General features: G+C 44.8%; 1 protein-coding gene across 1 annotated transcript in view; it reads right to left on the bottom strand.

The window, feature by feature from the left end:
- Positions 1–17,486, bottom strand: part of Arhgef4 (Rho guanine nucleotide exchange factor 4) — a 206,320-nt gene that overhangs the window by 8,470 nt on the left and 180,364 nt on the right. Inside the window, 2 exon segments of the mRNA XM_047545044.1 lie at positions 9–188; positions 10,094–10,233. Coding sequence (XP_047401000.1) covers positions 9–188; positions 10,094–10,233 — 320 coding nt within the window.

Here is a 17,486-nt window from a genome sequence, read left to right as displayed (position 1 = left end):
AACCATACCCGCACAAAGCTGGCTGGAAACCACCCCTCGCCATCGGCAACTCGGCCCCACCACCACTCTCTGTTGGTAGCATCCATCACTTCGATGACGTCCCCAGCTTTGAAGCCCAGTTCCTGGTCGTCCATGGTGACATGGTCCCAGAGAGCTTCTGCACAGACCACACTGCCATCACTGATGAGCTGTGGAGAGAGTCATGGCAGGCAGGTCAGTGGGGGAAAGCTACCCTGCCTCACGGAGTTAGGGTCAGACTGAGGTCCTCCTGTCCTCTATTCTCACCCTCAGCAGCCCTGGGAAGAAGAGATCTGACCTCCAAGCCAGCAGTTCTTGACTACAGGGGTATGCCTTGAGCAGGTCCAGACTGTCAGGGCTCAGTGGTAGAGCCAGAAGTGAACTGAGCACCAAATCTGACTGACCATCACGTTGCTCCCTCCTTGCCCAGCCACTCTCCTCACACCCTACTGAGCAGTGCCTAAGCACTTGCCTCTCAGCTTCTAACCCACCTTCTGGTACACCACAACCCAGACACCCACATTAGCTGAGCAACACCCCTCCTCAGAGGCCTGGGCATCCACATTTTAATCATTCCAACCTTTTCCCTTTATTCCCTAGCTTTAGAAGTAGGTATGTCTTGCAGCTGCTATCATAGATACTTCTGGTCGTTCTTATGTGCTTTGTCACGAAGTTGACCACTTTATATCTAGTAGACAAATTCTCTATTGGTTATTCTCTGCTCAAATAACCTATGAGATATTTTTCTCCCAAGTGGTTGTGAACTGATACATCACAACCAGGCAGCCCTTGCCTGCAGAGTTGTTTCCCATTGGGTTGACACCTGCTTTTCTGTAATGTGGACCCTGTTTCTGCTCCATGAGTGATGAATGGCTCCAGGGACATTAGGGCTGTTGAGGAGGGGTGGGCAGGGGATTGCACATACCTCTCCCTGATAGGACTGATGGCCGGCACTGTCTAACACAGCCATGGGCCTAACTAAGCAATCAAGGAAGAATTGGAGCAACCCCAGATAGACCTCCCGCACCGAGCACCCTGCTTATCTGTTCTCCACCCATTGTGAGCCCTCCCTTAGCTTGCCTGGGTGCTTCCAGGGCTGTGTGCATGCTAATCCTCCCACGGACATGAGAACCAAGAGCAGGGTTACACCTTTTAGCTGGGACTGCATGTACATCTACCCCAGTTCCAATCACTGTCTAAGAGGCATCTGTGCCTATGTGGGCAGGGTGAGTGGTGGGCTGCCACCAGCACAGAAGCCCACTCAGGCTGGGAGCTTCCCTCCAGGGGAGGGCCTGAGCAGGCAAGTTCAGGGAAGGCCCAAACACTGGTTCTTACTCTTTCTTGGTGGTGACACCAAGGAGATGAAACCTCTCCTCAGAACAATCCACACGCCCATGTGCAAGTGTATCCTCACAGTGTGGTGGCCGTTCCCAAGGTCTATGTAGGGACCCCAGGCACAGAGCACTGGGTTATTCCTGGGAGTTGCAGGCTTTAGACTTTTACCCTCATCCCCATCTATAACGATGACCTGCAAGTGGACCTGGCTGCTACAGGATGGGATGAGACAGGAGGACTCAGTATGACCATATGAAAGCCAGCTGGTTGCATGTGTGGAGCCGGTATACCCTGACTAGCAGACTTTCATGCAAGGTCTAGAAGGATATGGCTCAAGGGAAAGAAGGAAGTGGACAATCCCAGTGGTATGGGTGAGCCAGTGAGAATGCAGGTGAATGGACCTGATCTGGCAGGGTGTAACCCAGACCCTCAACATGACCCAGATTCCTACTGGTTCCTGTGCTAGGTGGTTCCTGCTGTGTCTTAACTGTGTGAGGTGTCTCCCTCTGTCCCCAGATCCCTTCAAATGAGCCCTGAGCAAAAGCTACTCTCCATGGTCTGGTGCCCTTGTCTCCTTTCCTCTATTCAGCAGTCCTTGCAGACAGGTGTGGATATTACATGGGCTGTTTCCTTCAGAGCTCCTGGGGAAGCTATGGAAGGCGAGGGGAAGCTAAAGAGGCAGGGCTTCACAGTAGAACAGAGTTCTAGGCACCAACAGGGACACATCCCCATGCCTGTCCTGCCCAGGGGTGGGAGTAGGAGGTGTTGGCCACCTTTGTTGCTTCCTTGTCTCAGAACTGTGTACATAGGCACAAGAGACAACTGGAAGACACAGGGTTGTGAACAAGTTCTCAGACCTCCCCATGCCTCCTGTCAGTGGCCCAGTAAGTAACAATGTCTGCTCTACATGGGTAGATCCACAAACCAGAAGTACTCTAACGAGTTATAGTACTGACATTAGCAATTCTGCGATGTCACCAAGACACAATGTGATTCCAAGAGGTCAGAGACATGTTTCCTAAGACATCAGAGATGTGCTCCACCTGCAGGCAGAGGATGGTTTCTGGGCACAGGGCCCTTCTAGTGCTCCAACCTAGGTGCAGTTGTCCCTGAAGCTAAGACTCCAGCTCAGCAGTCCCCCAGGGGTGAGGACTCCAGGCTGGGCCCCACCTGGCAGTGGAAGGGAGAGGCAGACTTTGAGGCACAGGGATGTTTGTGTGGAGGGGCAGGTTCAAGACTCAGACAAGCCAGGGGCGGGTCAGGATCCCTTCCTGTACCTCTGAGGTTCTGACTGGCCCTGGGGAGGGCAATACTGACAGGCTCTGCTTCATATTGCCCCCTGATGACCACTACCACCCGTCTCACCCTGCCATTCTCTTTCTCTTACTTGCAAGGTGGGGTGGTGGCTTTCCAATGTACAGTCCCAGAGTGCCAGTCTGGACTCCCCTGCACTGGGATTCCTATTCAGTGTCTACCTGGGAGAAGGGCAGCTGGGGCTCTGCCCCTAGGGAGACTGACTGGCACTACTTATTTTAAGGCCTAAAATGGGAACAGCAACTGCAGGTGACCTGTGCAGAGGTATCCAGGCATCTTTCACAAAGCTCTCAACACACACACAAGTACATGCCCAGTTCTCACCCAGTGGTCACATGCTCACCGCTTCCTGACAACCACAGCCAGCCCTGCTACAGCTGTGTTCATAGTCTCAGTTATTCACAGAGGCGCGCCATTTTAGCTCCCCCACGCTGCACCACAGCACAGAGGACAGACTGAAGGACCCCCCACCCCATGCATGTGTGTCACCTTGCCCATCACCCACATGGTGACACTTCCAGGACCACCCAAAAGCAGGCCTTGTCAGTGAGCACATGGGGTGGCGGAAGGCCTCCTCTCCCCAGATCCCGGTGCTGAGACTATGGGTGACAGCTGCTGGTGTGCAAACCCGGCGCCACTCACCACAGCGCGGTCCCCCACGGCACAGCACGGCGCTGGGTCGGGCCGCTCAGCTCAGCGGAAGGCCAGCAGGAATATCAGCACAACATTGATGAGGACCAGAAACACCAGCACAGCGGAAACCACCACGCGCTGGGCGCCCGGGGGCAGGTTGCAGCGTAGCAGGGCGCGTAGTGCGCTCCCGGGCGTCGCGGGGCCGCGCCGGGGCTGCGGGCCCCTGGCCATTGCGCCCGGCCTCCCCGCTCCTTGCGGGCTGGAGATCCCGCCGCGCAGGGCCGGAGCCGGCGGCCCGCAGCGCCCGGGGAGGGGGCGGAGCTGCCGGCGCTGGAGGGCCGGGGCTCCTCCCGCGCCGCGGGCGCGGTGCGTGGCGTTTCCCAGGCCCAGGAGTCAGGGCAACCGCACCAAGTGAGCTGGCGAGGATGGCTGGGTGGGAGGAGGGCCGAGGGAGACGTAGGATGGGGGACCGGTTAAGGAAGCTCTGAGGGGTCTCTGCGGCTCCAGCGAGCGTTGCGCTCCGCCCTTGGCGCCTCCTTGTGGTGGTGGGGGTCTCTCAACGCCCGCACAGCTGTCCTGGCACAGATGGCTCAGGGATGCTCTGGGATCTCACAGACACGGGCATGCAGGGGCCAAAACGTCTAGCACCATCGCTTCGGGGAGGAATGGATCAGGAGTTCTGAGGGCAATTAAGGTTGCCCTCTGGTCCCCACTTTTCAGATGAGTAAATGCGGCTCTAAAAGATACCATACTTTGCTTAATCATAAAATCACCCAGGACTTGTAGAGCCAGGATCTGAACCCTGGCCGGGCTGATTCATGCTAAGGGCTTCTCTCCTCACGACCTCAACTCCCAGAGAAACATTGCTCCTTTGGGCAAATAATTGGCACCTTCAGCTATCCGTAAAAAAATGCTTTGTCAACTAACCAGGGTTCCACTTCCTCCACCAGACAGACCCCACAACCGTAATTGAGAAGGTTTAAGAAAACTCACATGCCTGAGTCTTTCCTGTCCACAGCAGAGTTCAGTCAGGGCCAGTGTGTCTCTCCAGGATAAAACTACAGTTGAGAGGGCTGAACACAAAGGTCCAGAGTGGGCAGATTGCTGGGTGACAAGCTCAGTGCTCTGACTCTTGGGACAGGAAAAGTCTCTCCCAAGAGCAAGGGGATGGAGTACAGGGAAAGGCTGCGTTTTCACATGTGGGTGACTGTTGTGTTAGGTTTCTGTGTGTATTTGTGTCAGTACTACATGCATGCCAGTATAGGAGATGTGCCTGTGAATGTGACCATCCTTTTGAAGACCCCAGGGCAGGGCTGTATGTACACATGTGGTACTCTTGTGTGCCTGTGTGTATACATGTGTGGGCATCTGTGTGTATGTGGGTGGGGGTTACCTGTGCATATGTCTGTGTACACCTGTGGGTGTCTGCGTGTGTGCAGGACCTGTCTGGAGAGGCTATCTGCCACCCTTACATCTGAAGGTGCAGACTAGCCCATCTGTCTGCTATACTGCTCTTGCCCAGTTCTTGGGTGCCAGGTTGCTCCCCCAAGCTCTTAAGGACTTATGGGGAATCAGAGGGTATCAAAAGACTCCCTGGCACCACCAAATCCCAACACTCCTCTGAAACTGTGGGACATACCATCTAATGGGTTGTGGTACAGAATCCTTGACCTGGGGATTTTTGTGCATCTGTGGTTCCAGAGGGACCTGCCAGCCAGAAAGGAAGGTGAAGAGTCTGCATGTCCTTGGGTTCCTGGGCACAGCAGGGCTGGGAACCTGCAGGCCAGTGTGTCCCTGAGCTCTGCAGGGTCTGCAGCCCCCTACTGTGCCATGCCCAGGGAGGCTTGTTTTAGTCCTTTGGTCCAGGTCCAGATGTGGGCATGGAACCTGTATCCCATGCACAGCTGGGCAGCCTGGAAGCATGGAATATGGCAGAAGGATCTCTGCTCTGAGCCAGATTGACAATCCCCACCCCTCTGACTGGGAGTCCCTAGCCTTTTGGTCCTAAAGAGTTCAGTGTGCTACAGGGACAACAGTGGCAAGAACTTTTTTGGTACGAATTTCCTTCCTTCCTTTTCCCCTCCCTCCCTCCCTCCCTGTCTTCCTTCCTTCTTTCCAACAAAAAGACTTGATGGCAGAAGAAAGTGCCCCACCCCCTTGCTGCTGCTAGACAGGGACCTAAGGTGGTGGGGCAGATGTGGAAGAGGAGGGGAGATAGGTGTCTGAGGCAGGTAAGGTCTTAGCCCTTGTGCTTTCACAATGACAGTAGAGGAAAGAATGCTTATTTTGGGGGTGCTGGTCAGCAGGTGGCCTTGCAGCCTGGACTGACATAGCAGTGTTCGTCTCAAGGAACTTCAAGCTGCTCCTGCCCCATCTCAAGGAACACCTGAGCCAGGTGATTGTGTGAGGGTAAACACAATGTATTTGGGGGTATTGACTGGTACTGGACACCTCCCTGGGGCTAGAGTGTGTGACAGACAGGTCAGGCCTTGGAATTGTCACAGGAGCTTGGGAATGACAGAAATACTTTGAGACAGATGGTCCAACTGACTCCATGGCCCTGGATCCTGTAACATCCCCCATGTGTTTCATGAAGTGCCACAAGAGCAAGGATGATGAGATACCTTCTATCCTTGAGTGACCCAATGTTGCTGGAACAATCCCACTACCCACTACTGTGATGGCTTCTTGATTGACAATGGGTGTTCCCTTTTATATTTTAAGTGCAGTTTGGATGAAACATATGGCTCACATGTCTACCTTCTAGTTTGGGCTTAATCTTCTCTCAGTGGGATGATTCAGAATCAGCCTATCGTTACCCACCCCTCCTACCATTCTGGAGTGAGGACATGTGAGCAGCTGTATGTGTAGGTGCACGGAGGTGACCCCAACATTCCATGGCCCTTGGAGATATAGCCTAGAGGAAGCTCCAACTGTCCACAGGCAATGAGATGGTTGGTCCAGACCTTCCCCCACAACTCTGGAAGCCATGCCTGCCTCTCCCCTGATCATAGCATGTACCAGCAGCACAAACATCATGGTGGGGGCCCGAGGTAGATGGCTTTGGAAAGGGAATGTCTTTCAGATACATGCTGATAGGCACATCCTACATATGTAGCCTCATCTTTTCAGAAAATGTCCTTGAGTTGAGGATGGCTGCAGGCCTGGTAGTAGGGATGATGGGTCAGCCCAGCAGGGTGAGGCAGGAAGGGAAGAATGGACAGGCCCAGTGTCAAGTCATGAGCATCTGGGGAGGGTTGTAGGGGGGACAGTGCTGAAAAGAGACAGGAACACTTGTGGGCACTGAGGACAATCAGTTTCTACATTCATTAATTTATCTTGCAAGGTCTGGATAGTCATAAAGGGTCAGGTGCAAGTACGAGCAAGGAATACAGAAAGAAAACTCAGGGTCTTCTCATTGTCCTGAGGACACTCACAGAGAAAGATAAATGCCCACACATAGCTCTGTTCCTAGATGGCTACCTCTTGGCAGGCAGGATTGTGTCTTCTGAACATCTGCCTCCTAGGCTGGAGACACTGTGTGGTACACGGTAAATACTCAGAATATACATATTGCATGCATGCCACATGCACAAATATACATCACACCCGTAACAGTCCTAAGATACCCAGAATGTAGACTGCCTCTCTGGTCTCCCCTGTCTACTGTTCTCCAGGCCAAATGGCTTAGGTCCTGCTTTCTTAGGAAATTAAGAAGTGCTTTCCTCTTCTAAGGCCAATGTGAATAAGAAATTGTCACAATTTTGAGCAAGACACCCATGTATTCTTAAAAAAATTTTAGAGCAAATCAAATAGAACAAACCAAATATTACTGAGTCTGGACTTTTCTTTGACACCAAGTTGCCTTAATAATTTCCAGGTATGAAACTCATTAACCCAAAGCCAAGCTTTGTATGGAGCTCACAGGGTCAGCAGTTCAAGTGCCTAAGAGGTAGGAAGTGGTTAACTTAGAAGTACCTTAGGCCAGTTCCCTGGCCTCTTATTAGATGATCACTCTTTATATCTTTTCAAAGAGTTTCTAATGCCTCCAGAGGATTGTGGCAAACACTACCTTTCCTGAGTCCTCAAAAACAGCTAGGCCCACTGAAGTTCCCTATATTCCTGCGGTGAGCACAAGCACTACATCCACGCCATGATTAGATTAGGGTTGATTGGCTGCAGGACCTCCTGTGGGCCCAGGGAGGTGGCCTCCATAGTCGTCTGCCTTCCTCTGGTCTCTTTCAGGGCCCTATTTCTTGGCTCTTCTGCATCAGGATCTTGAAGCACTGGTGTTCTCATGTGTGTGGGCACTTTGATGGATACCACCTGAGTCAGGAACTAGCTCTACCCTGCACAAACTGCTATGTCAGCCAAGAGGGGCCCCTCAGCCCAACTGTTGTCTCCTCTGGGTTGTGACCTTCCTTCCTCTCCAGGAAATGGCAAGAGTCCAGTAAGGACAGTACCCTAGAAAATATTGAGTGTTCTAAACATAAGGTATACCCAGGAACCTCCAATACTAAGAAAGACCTGGAGCCAAACAGGAAACAAATTCTTTAAGCAATGCAAACAGCCACTTGTAAAATTCATATCTACATTGTTTGCATTTCCCTCCTTAAGGTGCCTCTCTGCCAAAGCCTATATGTTGATTTAGAGCAGTCTCAGCTCTTGGTCTTTCTTGGTCAGAGTATCTTAGAATAAATGATTTGTCAAGGACTGGAGGGCCCAAAAAAGCACCTCCTCACCAGTAACAAGATGTGACAGTCCAAAATTTCACCACCAGGTATCAGGCACAGACATGGGAATTCTACCAGTATAGCATTGAAGGCCAATCAAATAACTGCACTTCTTGGGGTCACTGAGAACTTTTGGTTACTCTTTCTTCTTCCCATCCTGTCACTGGAGACCTGTACTTAGGCCCTGCCATGAGCCAGGTTAAGTTCATTAGGTTCCAGTTAGTCCTCATGCAGCTCCATGATCATCCTATTTTACAGCTAAGAGAACTGAAGCTCAGATGGTTATGCTCAGTGCTCTGCTACCCACATGTGACAGGCACCAACTCTGGGGCTTCCCTTCCTAAGGATGAGTCCAGTACAAAGCATAACCATCATCTGTGAATTCTTCTTGCAATGTGATTTCAGAACAGCTTCCATCCAAAATAGCTCATAAGCGGTAGAAAGGTTGGAGGCTGGAGGTATAGCTCAGTGGTAGAGCACATATTAGCATGCCTAGGCTCTGGCTTCAATCCCCAGCAGCAAGAAAAAAATAAGAAAGAGAGGTTTTATTTGCATGTTTATGTTCTATCCTTCATGGATATTGCAAAAAGTCATATTTAATGACTATTTTAAATCATTTTCCTGAGGGTCTGGGGATGTGGCTCAGTGATAGAGCACTTGTCTCACACACTTAGGGCCCTGGGTTCCATCCCCAGTACTGCAAAAAAAAAAAAAAAAAAAAAAAAAATCATTGTCTACATTATCTAGAGCCAGGCCTCTAAGAAGAGTTCACCACCACCTGTTATTCAGTCATGGGGACACTGGGGTCACTGCACTCTGCACTGGTTTCAGAGAAGCCCACCAGCCAGTTCATTCAGGAAATGCAAAAGACCAATTGTAAATGGATCCCTTTCTGGGGAAAAATTGAAGTACTGCAAGATTCTGGTTCTAATGAAGCAGAAACATAACAGAATCTCACGACCAGGGGAACATGGTGTTGCTATGGGCAAGTGCTTGTGCTGAACATTTGGTTAACTGCCATTATGTTCCACCACCCACTCCACTTTTAAATATAAGAGGGCAAGAAAACAGGAGCACATGTGAGGGAAAGAGGAGAATCAAAGCTTCAAAGTTTCTCTTTGCTAAGAAAGGATGGTTAAAGGATGCAGTGGTACAGCGGATAGGATGAATGATTTCTAGTGTTCTATAGCACAGCAAGATAATGCTGCTTAACAATTAAGAGTGTTATTCTTAACAATTAAGAATAGTTCAAAATAGCTAGTAGAGAGGATTTTTATTGCTCCCAACACAAAGAAATGATAAATGTTTGAGGTGATGGATATGCCGATTTCCCTGATCTGATCATCATACATTGTATACATTTATTGAAATGTCATACTGTGCCCTATAAATATATACCAGTATTATATGCACCAAATAAAAATCAAAAATATTTTTAAGTGTCTCCTTTTTACAGAATGCAAAAAGAGAACTAGGGATGGGAACCAGTTCTACTCAGATGAGGTTTCTCACTAATTTTTCTGCTCATGAGGAATAGTAAAAAACTAACTGGCACACAGTTGTCATAGCAACAGCAATACTTCGAGCTCTTGGTTTCCAAAGGAGAGAAATCAGTTTTCCGTGGCCTTGTCCCCAGTCTTCCGATGGCTTGTGGCTTGTAGGAGGGCGGGGGCTGGAGTGACTGGGGAACCCTGACCTCTTCTTCCAGGCAGTGCTTCACCCACCCAGGACATGTTTGCTCAGGGCTCTCTCCTCCTGGGAGAGCAGTGTCAGGAGGACCAGACACAGATATGTGCCTGCTTTTCTGATTCTCTGTGGGTCCCAGGAGGGAACAGAGGAGTCCTATGTTTGGGCACACTGCTCTGAACACCTCCCCCTGGAGTGAGAGCCACAGGCTGAAACATGCTGTGTGCACTCCAGGGCCACATCCTATTTCTGAATAGGACCGTGCTCCTCTGGCCTGTGGGAGTCTGCTGAATTGCCCTGGCAGCCAGGCCCACATGTGTCGGGCTATGGGTCCAACCCTGTCCCTCCCTCCACCCACACAGTCTTGACCCTACCTCATTGATGGCCAGCTGCTCGCCGCCCCCTCCAGGGTGGCTGTAGTGGTGGCCAGAGTTGTGCAGGTCCTCATACAGGTCCTCCTCACTCCCCGCCTCCTCAGCACGGACAGTCGTGTCCAGAGCTCCATCCGGCATGGCTGGAAGCAGAGACAGCAGCTGGCAAAAGGGGGTGGGCTTGAAGAGCAGAAGGTGGACATGCAGAAAAGGAGCCAGGTGATTTAGGACAAATGCTCCTTTTGTGAGAGTAGGGACAAGGTCCAGAAACTAATTTTACAAACCATCCTTGCTGCAAAATTGTGGCCTAGTTGAAGGCACACACTGGCTGACTCACACACCACTGCCAGTCACCTGCCACTCAGCCCACAGCAACCTGGTAGACAGGGAGACGGGACTCCCCATGGTGCAACACTCAAGAGCTCCTCCTGCTGAACTCAGTTAAAAACCATTTAGCAATATGTCACCTATAGAAGGTTTTTAAGAAAAATGTTAAAATTTTGTTATGTTACACAGTTGACCCTCTGTGTGTGGGATCTTCATCTGAGGATTCAACCAACCTTGTATTGAAAGTATTTTTTAAAAAATCATGTCTATATGTCCATACTGACCACATCCAGACTTTTTTTGTCATTTCCCCTGAACAAAACAGTATAGCAACTATTAACATAATATTTACATTGTATTAGGTATTATAAGTAGTGGTAATCTAGAAGTGATTACGTGGGAGTGCTAGAAGTGTAGCTCCAGCTCACCATGCACCAGGTCCTGGGATCAGTCCTCATCACCAAAACAAACAAGAAGTATACAGCAGCCTATGTGTGAGTTCTATGCAAATACTGCAGCATTTATAAAAAGGACTTGAGCATCAGTGGATTTTGGTATCCACAGGGGGTCCTGGAACAGTTCCCTGTGGACACAGAGGGACAGCTATATTTGTGTCTATTCAAAGAAGATATATAGCATATACCTGCAAATATAGTTTGAAATTTAAAAGGGTGCATCTACTGATATGCTTAACACTGTAATCTTAGAATCTGCCTCTTGTTTGCATCACTCCAATCCTATTCCCCTGTCTCCTTTAGAGATATTCAATATTTTGAACTTTTTTTTTTACAAAAAAAACATTCCCATTACGGGTGCACACCTGTAATCTCAGTGAGTGGGAGGAGGAGGAACTCAAATTCAAGGTCAACCTCTGCAACTTGGAGAGACCTCATATCAAAATTAAAAAAAAAAAAATCACCCCTATGCCTATCTTTGTTTTAGCATGTTTTTGTTGAGTTTTTCCTGGTTTTGACTTTATATAAATGGAACTGACCAGCAGCGATTCCCTGACTGGCTCTTTTTACTCCACTGCCTGCGTAGCTGTGATGGGTTCACATTTACTGATGCACAGGCTTGTGTTTTATGAATATTTCATGTACTGTGTATGCACTGTACTGCTGGGGAAGGGTGTGTTGTTTCCTGTGTCATTGCTGATGTGTATAATGCTGCTAATAAACACATTTACACACCTTCTGGGCACATGACCAGGACTTTTTCTAGGACAATGTTTCTTAACCTCTCCTTATTGCTTTTAACACAGTTTTCTTAATCCCGTCCTGCTTCCCATCAAATATCAACACCATAGATCTACTGTGTATTGCTCATGGAATGTGACTCTTTCAAGGACCACAAACCACTGTACACAACCCTTTCTGCTCACTTTGAGAGAAATCAGCCCCCTGGTATGAATTTATGCTCTAAGGTAAAGATACCTCGGTGTGGCTTCACAATTTCCAAAGCTATTGTACCAACTTAGACTCTTAGCAGTGGAATATTAATGTTTCCATTGTTCTACATCCTGGCCAATTCTTGGGATGTGCAATATCAATAGCTCTTGAGAGACAAATGGGTATGAAATGATATCTTACTATGGTTTTAATTTACAGTTCTGATTACTAGTGAGTTGAGCATTTTATCTATTCATGTCATTTGTTTCCTTTAATGCTTAACTATCTATGAATTTTAATCATTTCCATTGAGCTGCCTATCTTTAATATATTTCTGATATATATATTCCTCCCAGTTTGGATATCTGTCACCCATCTGTGTCACAACCATCTTCTCCTGGTTTGTGGCTTATCTTTTTTTTGTTTTTTTAATTAGTACTGGGAATTGAACCAGGGGTGCTTTACCATTGAGCTACATCCCCAACCCTTTTTATTTTGAAACAGGGTCTTGCTAAGTTGCTGAGGCTGGTCTTGAACTTGTGATCCTCCTACCTCAACCTCCTGAGTCGCTGGAAGTACAGGCATGCAATACTGTGCCCAACTGGCTTGTCTCATCATTCTTCCTCCCCCCCTTTTTTTTTAACTTTTGATGAACTGAAATGCTTAAATTTTGATATAGATAAACTTGTCAGTTGTGTCCTATATAATTTGTATTTTTTTGTGTTTAGGAAATTCTTCCCTATCTCAAAGTCATACAGATATTCCCTTTGTTATATTTTCATATTTTATAGGTTTTTTTTTAAATGTAAGTTTTAAGTCTACCTACAAATGATTTCTATGTATGGTGTGAAGTAGGAATCCAATTTCATTTTTTTCCATAAGAATAATCAATAGTCTCTGCACCATTTACTGAACAAGTGGATCTTTCCAATGAATCTATTTCTCTTCTTATTTTAAGTCAAGTTGCATGTGGATGAGTTTATGTCTGGGCTCTATTCTTGTGGGAGGCAGAATAATGCTCTCTACAACATGAAAAATATCCTCAGAGCCTATGACTATGTCATGTTACGTGACAACAAGGAATTAAGGTTTCAGATGGAATTAAGACATTAATCAGCTGACCTTGAAATAGGGAGATTATCCTGGATTATTTACATGGGCTCAACAAAGGTGACAGTATTAACTTTCAAGACTATCTTCAGACATTTGCTCCCCTGTGCAAGCCTCATCTTATCCCTTCCTCCAAGAACTAATTGCCTCTAACTTACCTTTTTCTGCATTGTGTTGGCCTCTCTCCCCAGGTAGATTTATGAACTACTTGAAGCAATAGCCATGCCCTTTTAATTGATGTTGATATTTTAGTCAATATTAGATAAATAAATAAGTAAATGGATGGAAGAATGGTGGCAAGGTAGAGACTAAACGTATGAATTAAAAAATGGAGAGATGAGGCTGGGTGTGGTGGTGCTTGCCTGTAATTCCAGCGACTGGGAAGGCTGAGGCAGGAAGATAGCAAGTTAGAGGAAAACCTGGGCAATTTAATGAAGCCCTAAGCAACTTATGTAGACCCAAAGTAAAGAATGAAAAGTACTGTGGATGTAGCTCAGTGGTAAAGCATCCCTATTTCAAAATAAAATAAAAGGGGAATGTAGCTCAATGGTAGAGTGCCCCTGGCTAAATCCCCAGTACCCTTAAAAAAAAATGAAAGATGAATACATGGATGCAAGAACAAATGGAAAGCTAGAGGAGAAATAGACTGGCAGAGTTAATGCCAAGAACACCAAAGCTTCATGCATGTAGCTGCATATGGGCAGAAGCAATGGGCATGGTGAGAGGGAACCTGGGAGGCTCTCTTTGTCTAGCATGGCAGCTATGGCTGAGCTCAGCTTGCAAGTAGAAGTCAAGGACCCTGCTTCTGACCTTGTACATAGTCAAAAGGACCAAGTCCACCTCCATAATTTTTATTTCATTTATGTTTTAAGGTTGTTTTATTATGGAAGGCTTCAATTGTATACAAAGGGAGAAAAAAACGGTACAAGGAATCTTGTATACCCAGTGTCCAGCTTCAACAATTCTCAACATGCAGCCAATTTTGTTTCATCATTTAATTGTCCTCCCCACTAGATGATTTTTAAAGTACATCCAAGACATGCCATGATTCCATCTGTAACTACTACAGTATATGTTTCTAAGAGATAAATATTATATCTGTCTTTAAAAAAAACATAATCTCAGACACATCTATAACAAACTGCAATCTATCACAGATGGTCCAAGTGCCATATCATCTCTTCTAGGGTATTTAAAAACTTTACTTGAAATAATTGTTGGGTTACAAGGTGCTACAACTGGTACAGAGAGATTCTCTTTATCCTTCACCCAGTTTCGCCCAAGGATATTGCATTTAAGTCTAGTAAAGTATCACAGTCAGGAAAATGACACTGGGGAAATGTGTGTGTAAAGTCCTATATCATTTTATCACCTGTCTGGATGTGTGTACCCACCAGAGCAACCTGTATGTAAGCTTTCAAGGGTGGCCTTTATCACTCAGTCACCAAACGTGAGATCCATTCAAGTTATATTATAGTTTGGTTTATTGCTGAGTAGTATTTCATGATATGTAAGTATCACAGTTTAACCATTCACCTGTTTAAGGATATATGGGTCATTTCCAATTATTGGCTATTACGAATATAGCTACATGCATATTCATGAACAGGATTTTGTGTAGGCATAAGTTTTCATTTCTCTGTGATAAATGCCCAGGAGTGAATTGCTGGGTTATATGATAGTGAATACTTAGCTTTTAAGAAACCACCAAATCATTTTCCAGAGTGGCTGTACCATTTTACATTCTAACCAGTAACATAAGAGACAGTTTCTCTGAACCTGTACCAGGATTTGGTATGGTCACTGTTTTATATAGTAGATATTCTGATGGGTATGTGGAGATATCAGATCATGGTTTCAGTTTTCACCTCCTAAAAAGCTGGTGATGTTGTATATCTTTTCACGTGTTTATTTATCATATCTACTCTTTGGTGAAGTATCTCTTCATGTCTTTTTCCTGTTTTCTAACTAGATCTTTTTTGTTATTTTATGAATACATCAAGATCTGAGAGTTTTTCATATATTTCAGATATGAATTCTTTGTCAGATATGTGATTTGCTAATATTTTCTCTTGATCTATAGACTATCTATTCATCTCCTTAATAAGGGCTTTTGTAGAGCAAGCAAAAGTTTTAAATTTTTATGAAGCTCAGTTTTTCATTATGAGTCATATTTTTGGTGTCATGTCTAACACATCTTCATCATATCCTATTTTCTAATTATATTTGCTTCTAAAAGTTGTGTGTGTGTGTGTGTGTGTGTGTGTGTGTGTGTGTAAATTCCTTTCAATGATGGAGATTGAACCCAGGGCCATAAGTAAGCATTCTACCACTAAGATATACCCACAAGCCCTAAAAGCTTTACAGCTTTACCTTTTGCACTAAATCTATGATTTATTTTGAGGTGTAGGTAAAGTTTCATTTTCATTGCTTATAATAGTCTAATTCCAGCTTCACTTGTGTAATGACTATCTTTTTTCCACTGAATGGCTTTTGTACACTTGTAGAAAATTAGTTGGCAAAGTGAGGCTTTGCTGCTAATTGACAGGAAATTGAAATGCTTTTAAGAGAGTAATATAAACTGTTGTATACCAACAAATGAGATAAACTAGTTGAAACAGAAGATTTCTAGAAACACACGATATACCAAAACTGACTCAAGAAGATATAGAAAATCCGAATAGGCCCATAGTCAGTAAGGAGATTGCATGAATAATCAAAACCTCCAAACAAAGCAAAGTCCAGGACCAGATTAGTTACTACCATCTGATAGTGAATCCTACCAAAGAGTAATCAATACCAATTCTTCTCAAATTCCTCAAAAATGTGAAGAGGAAGGAATACTTTTTAACTCATTACAGAAGAACATTACTCTGCAAACAAAATCAGACAAAGAAACTACAAGAAAAAATAAAACTTATGGACTAAGAAGCAGCCCTTATGAGTATAGATGCAAACATCCTCAAAAACACTAGTAAATCAAACTCAACAGCATATTAAAAGGATTATGTATTATGACCAAGTTGGAATTATTTCTGGAAGGCAAGGGTGTTTCAACATATCAAAATAATATACCATTATAATATACCACATTAATATACTGGGGGAAAGAAATACATGATCATCTCAACTGATACAGGAAAAAAACTGACAAGATGCAACATCTTTTCATTATATAAAGACCCAATAAATTAGTAATAGAAGGGACGGTCCTTCATGTGATAAAGGGCATATATGAAAAATTCACAAACATCATGCTAAATGGTGAAAGACTGAAATAATTTTTTGCCTGAAATCAGGAACAAGACAAAGATGCCCACTTTCTCTGCTTCTATTCAATATAGAAGTGGAAGTCCTAGTGAGAATAAATAGGCAAGAAGAAACAAAAGGCATCATGTTGAAAAGAAAGTTATCTGTGCCTGAAAGTGACATGATATTTTTTATGGAAAACTCTAAAGAGTCCAAAAGAAATTGCTATATCTGACAAATAAATTCAGCAAAAGTGCAGAATATAAATTAACATGAAAAACCAAGTTTTATTTCTGTATATCTGTAGTGAACAACATGAAACAAATTTTAAAAATTCCATTGCACTAGCAAATACTTAGGAATAAATTTACCCAAGGAGGCAAAATATTTGTACACTGAAAACTACAAAACATTATTGGAAGAAATGAAAGAAAACTTAAATAAATGGAAAGACATACCATGTTTATAAATAATATATTTAATATTTTAAAGATGACAATACTATCAGATTGAGTGCATTCCCATCAAAATCCCAAGTGTTTTTATACAAATAGAAAAGCTCATCCTAAAATTCATATGCAATTTCAAATGACACTGAATAGCCAAAATTATCTTGAAAAAGAAGAACAAAATTGGAGGACCCATATTTTCTGATTTCAAGTCCTACTACAAACCACCATAATCAAAATGGTATGTACTGGCATAAGGATAGACATACAGTCCAATGAAAAAGAATAGAGAAACTAGAAATAAACTCTCCCTGTACAGTCAATTGATTTTGACGAAGGTGCCATGACATTCAGTGAAGGAAAAGTGTCTTTTTCACAAATGGTGTTGGGAAACTGGATATCTAAATTAAAAAGGAATGAACTTGGACTTAGACACATGTAAAAATCAACTCAAAATGGACAAAAACCTAAACATAACAGCTAAAACTACAAAATCCTCAAAAGAAAACCTAGTGGAAAAGCTTTATACATTGTATTTGAAAATGATTTCTTGGACATGACACCACAAGCCCAGGCAACAATAGAAAAAAATCAGTAAATGATACTACATTAAAATTTAAAACTTTTGTGCATCAAGAGACGAAAACATAACTCACTGAATGAGAGAAAATACTTGCAAATGATGCATGCAATAAAATATTAATATCCAGAATATATAAAGAACTTACATAACTAAAACAAAGGATATAACCCCCAAATCCCCCCCAAAAAAAACCAATTAAAAAATGAGCAAGCCAGGTACAGTGGTGCATCCCTGTAATCCTAGCCACTCAGGATACTGAGTCAGGAGGATCACAAGTTTGAGATCAGATC

This window comes from Sciurus carolinensis, chromosome 3 (genome assembly GCF_902686445.1).
Source record: "Sciurus carolinensis chromosome 3, mSciCar1.2, whole genome shotgun sequence".
NCBI classification, from domain to species: Eukaryota; Metazoa; Chordata; class Mammalia; order Rodentia; family Sciuridae; genus Sciurus; species Sciurus carolinensis.
Note: the sequence above shows the minus strand (reverse complement) of the source record. Positions and strands in the feature narration are given on the sequence as shown.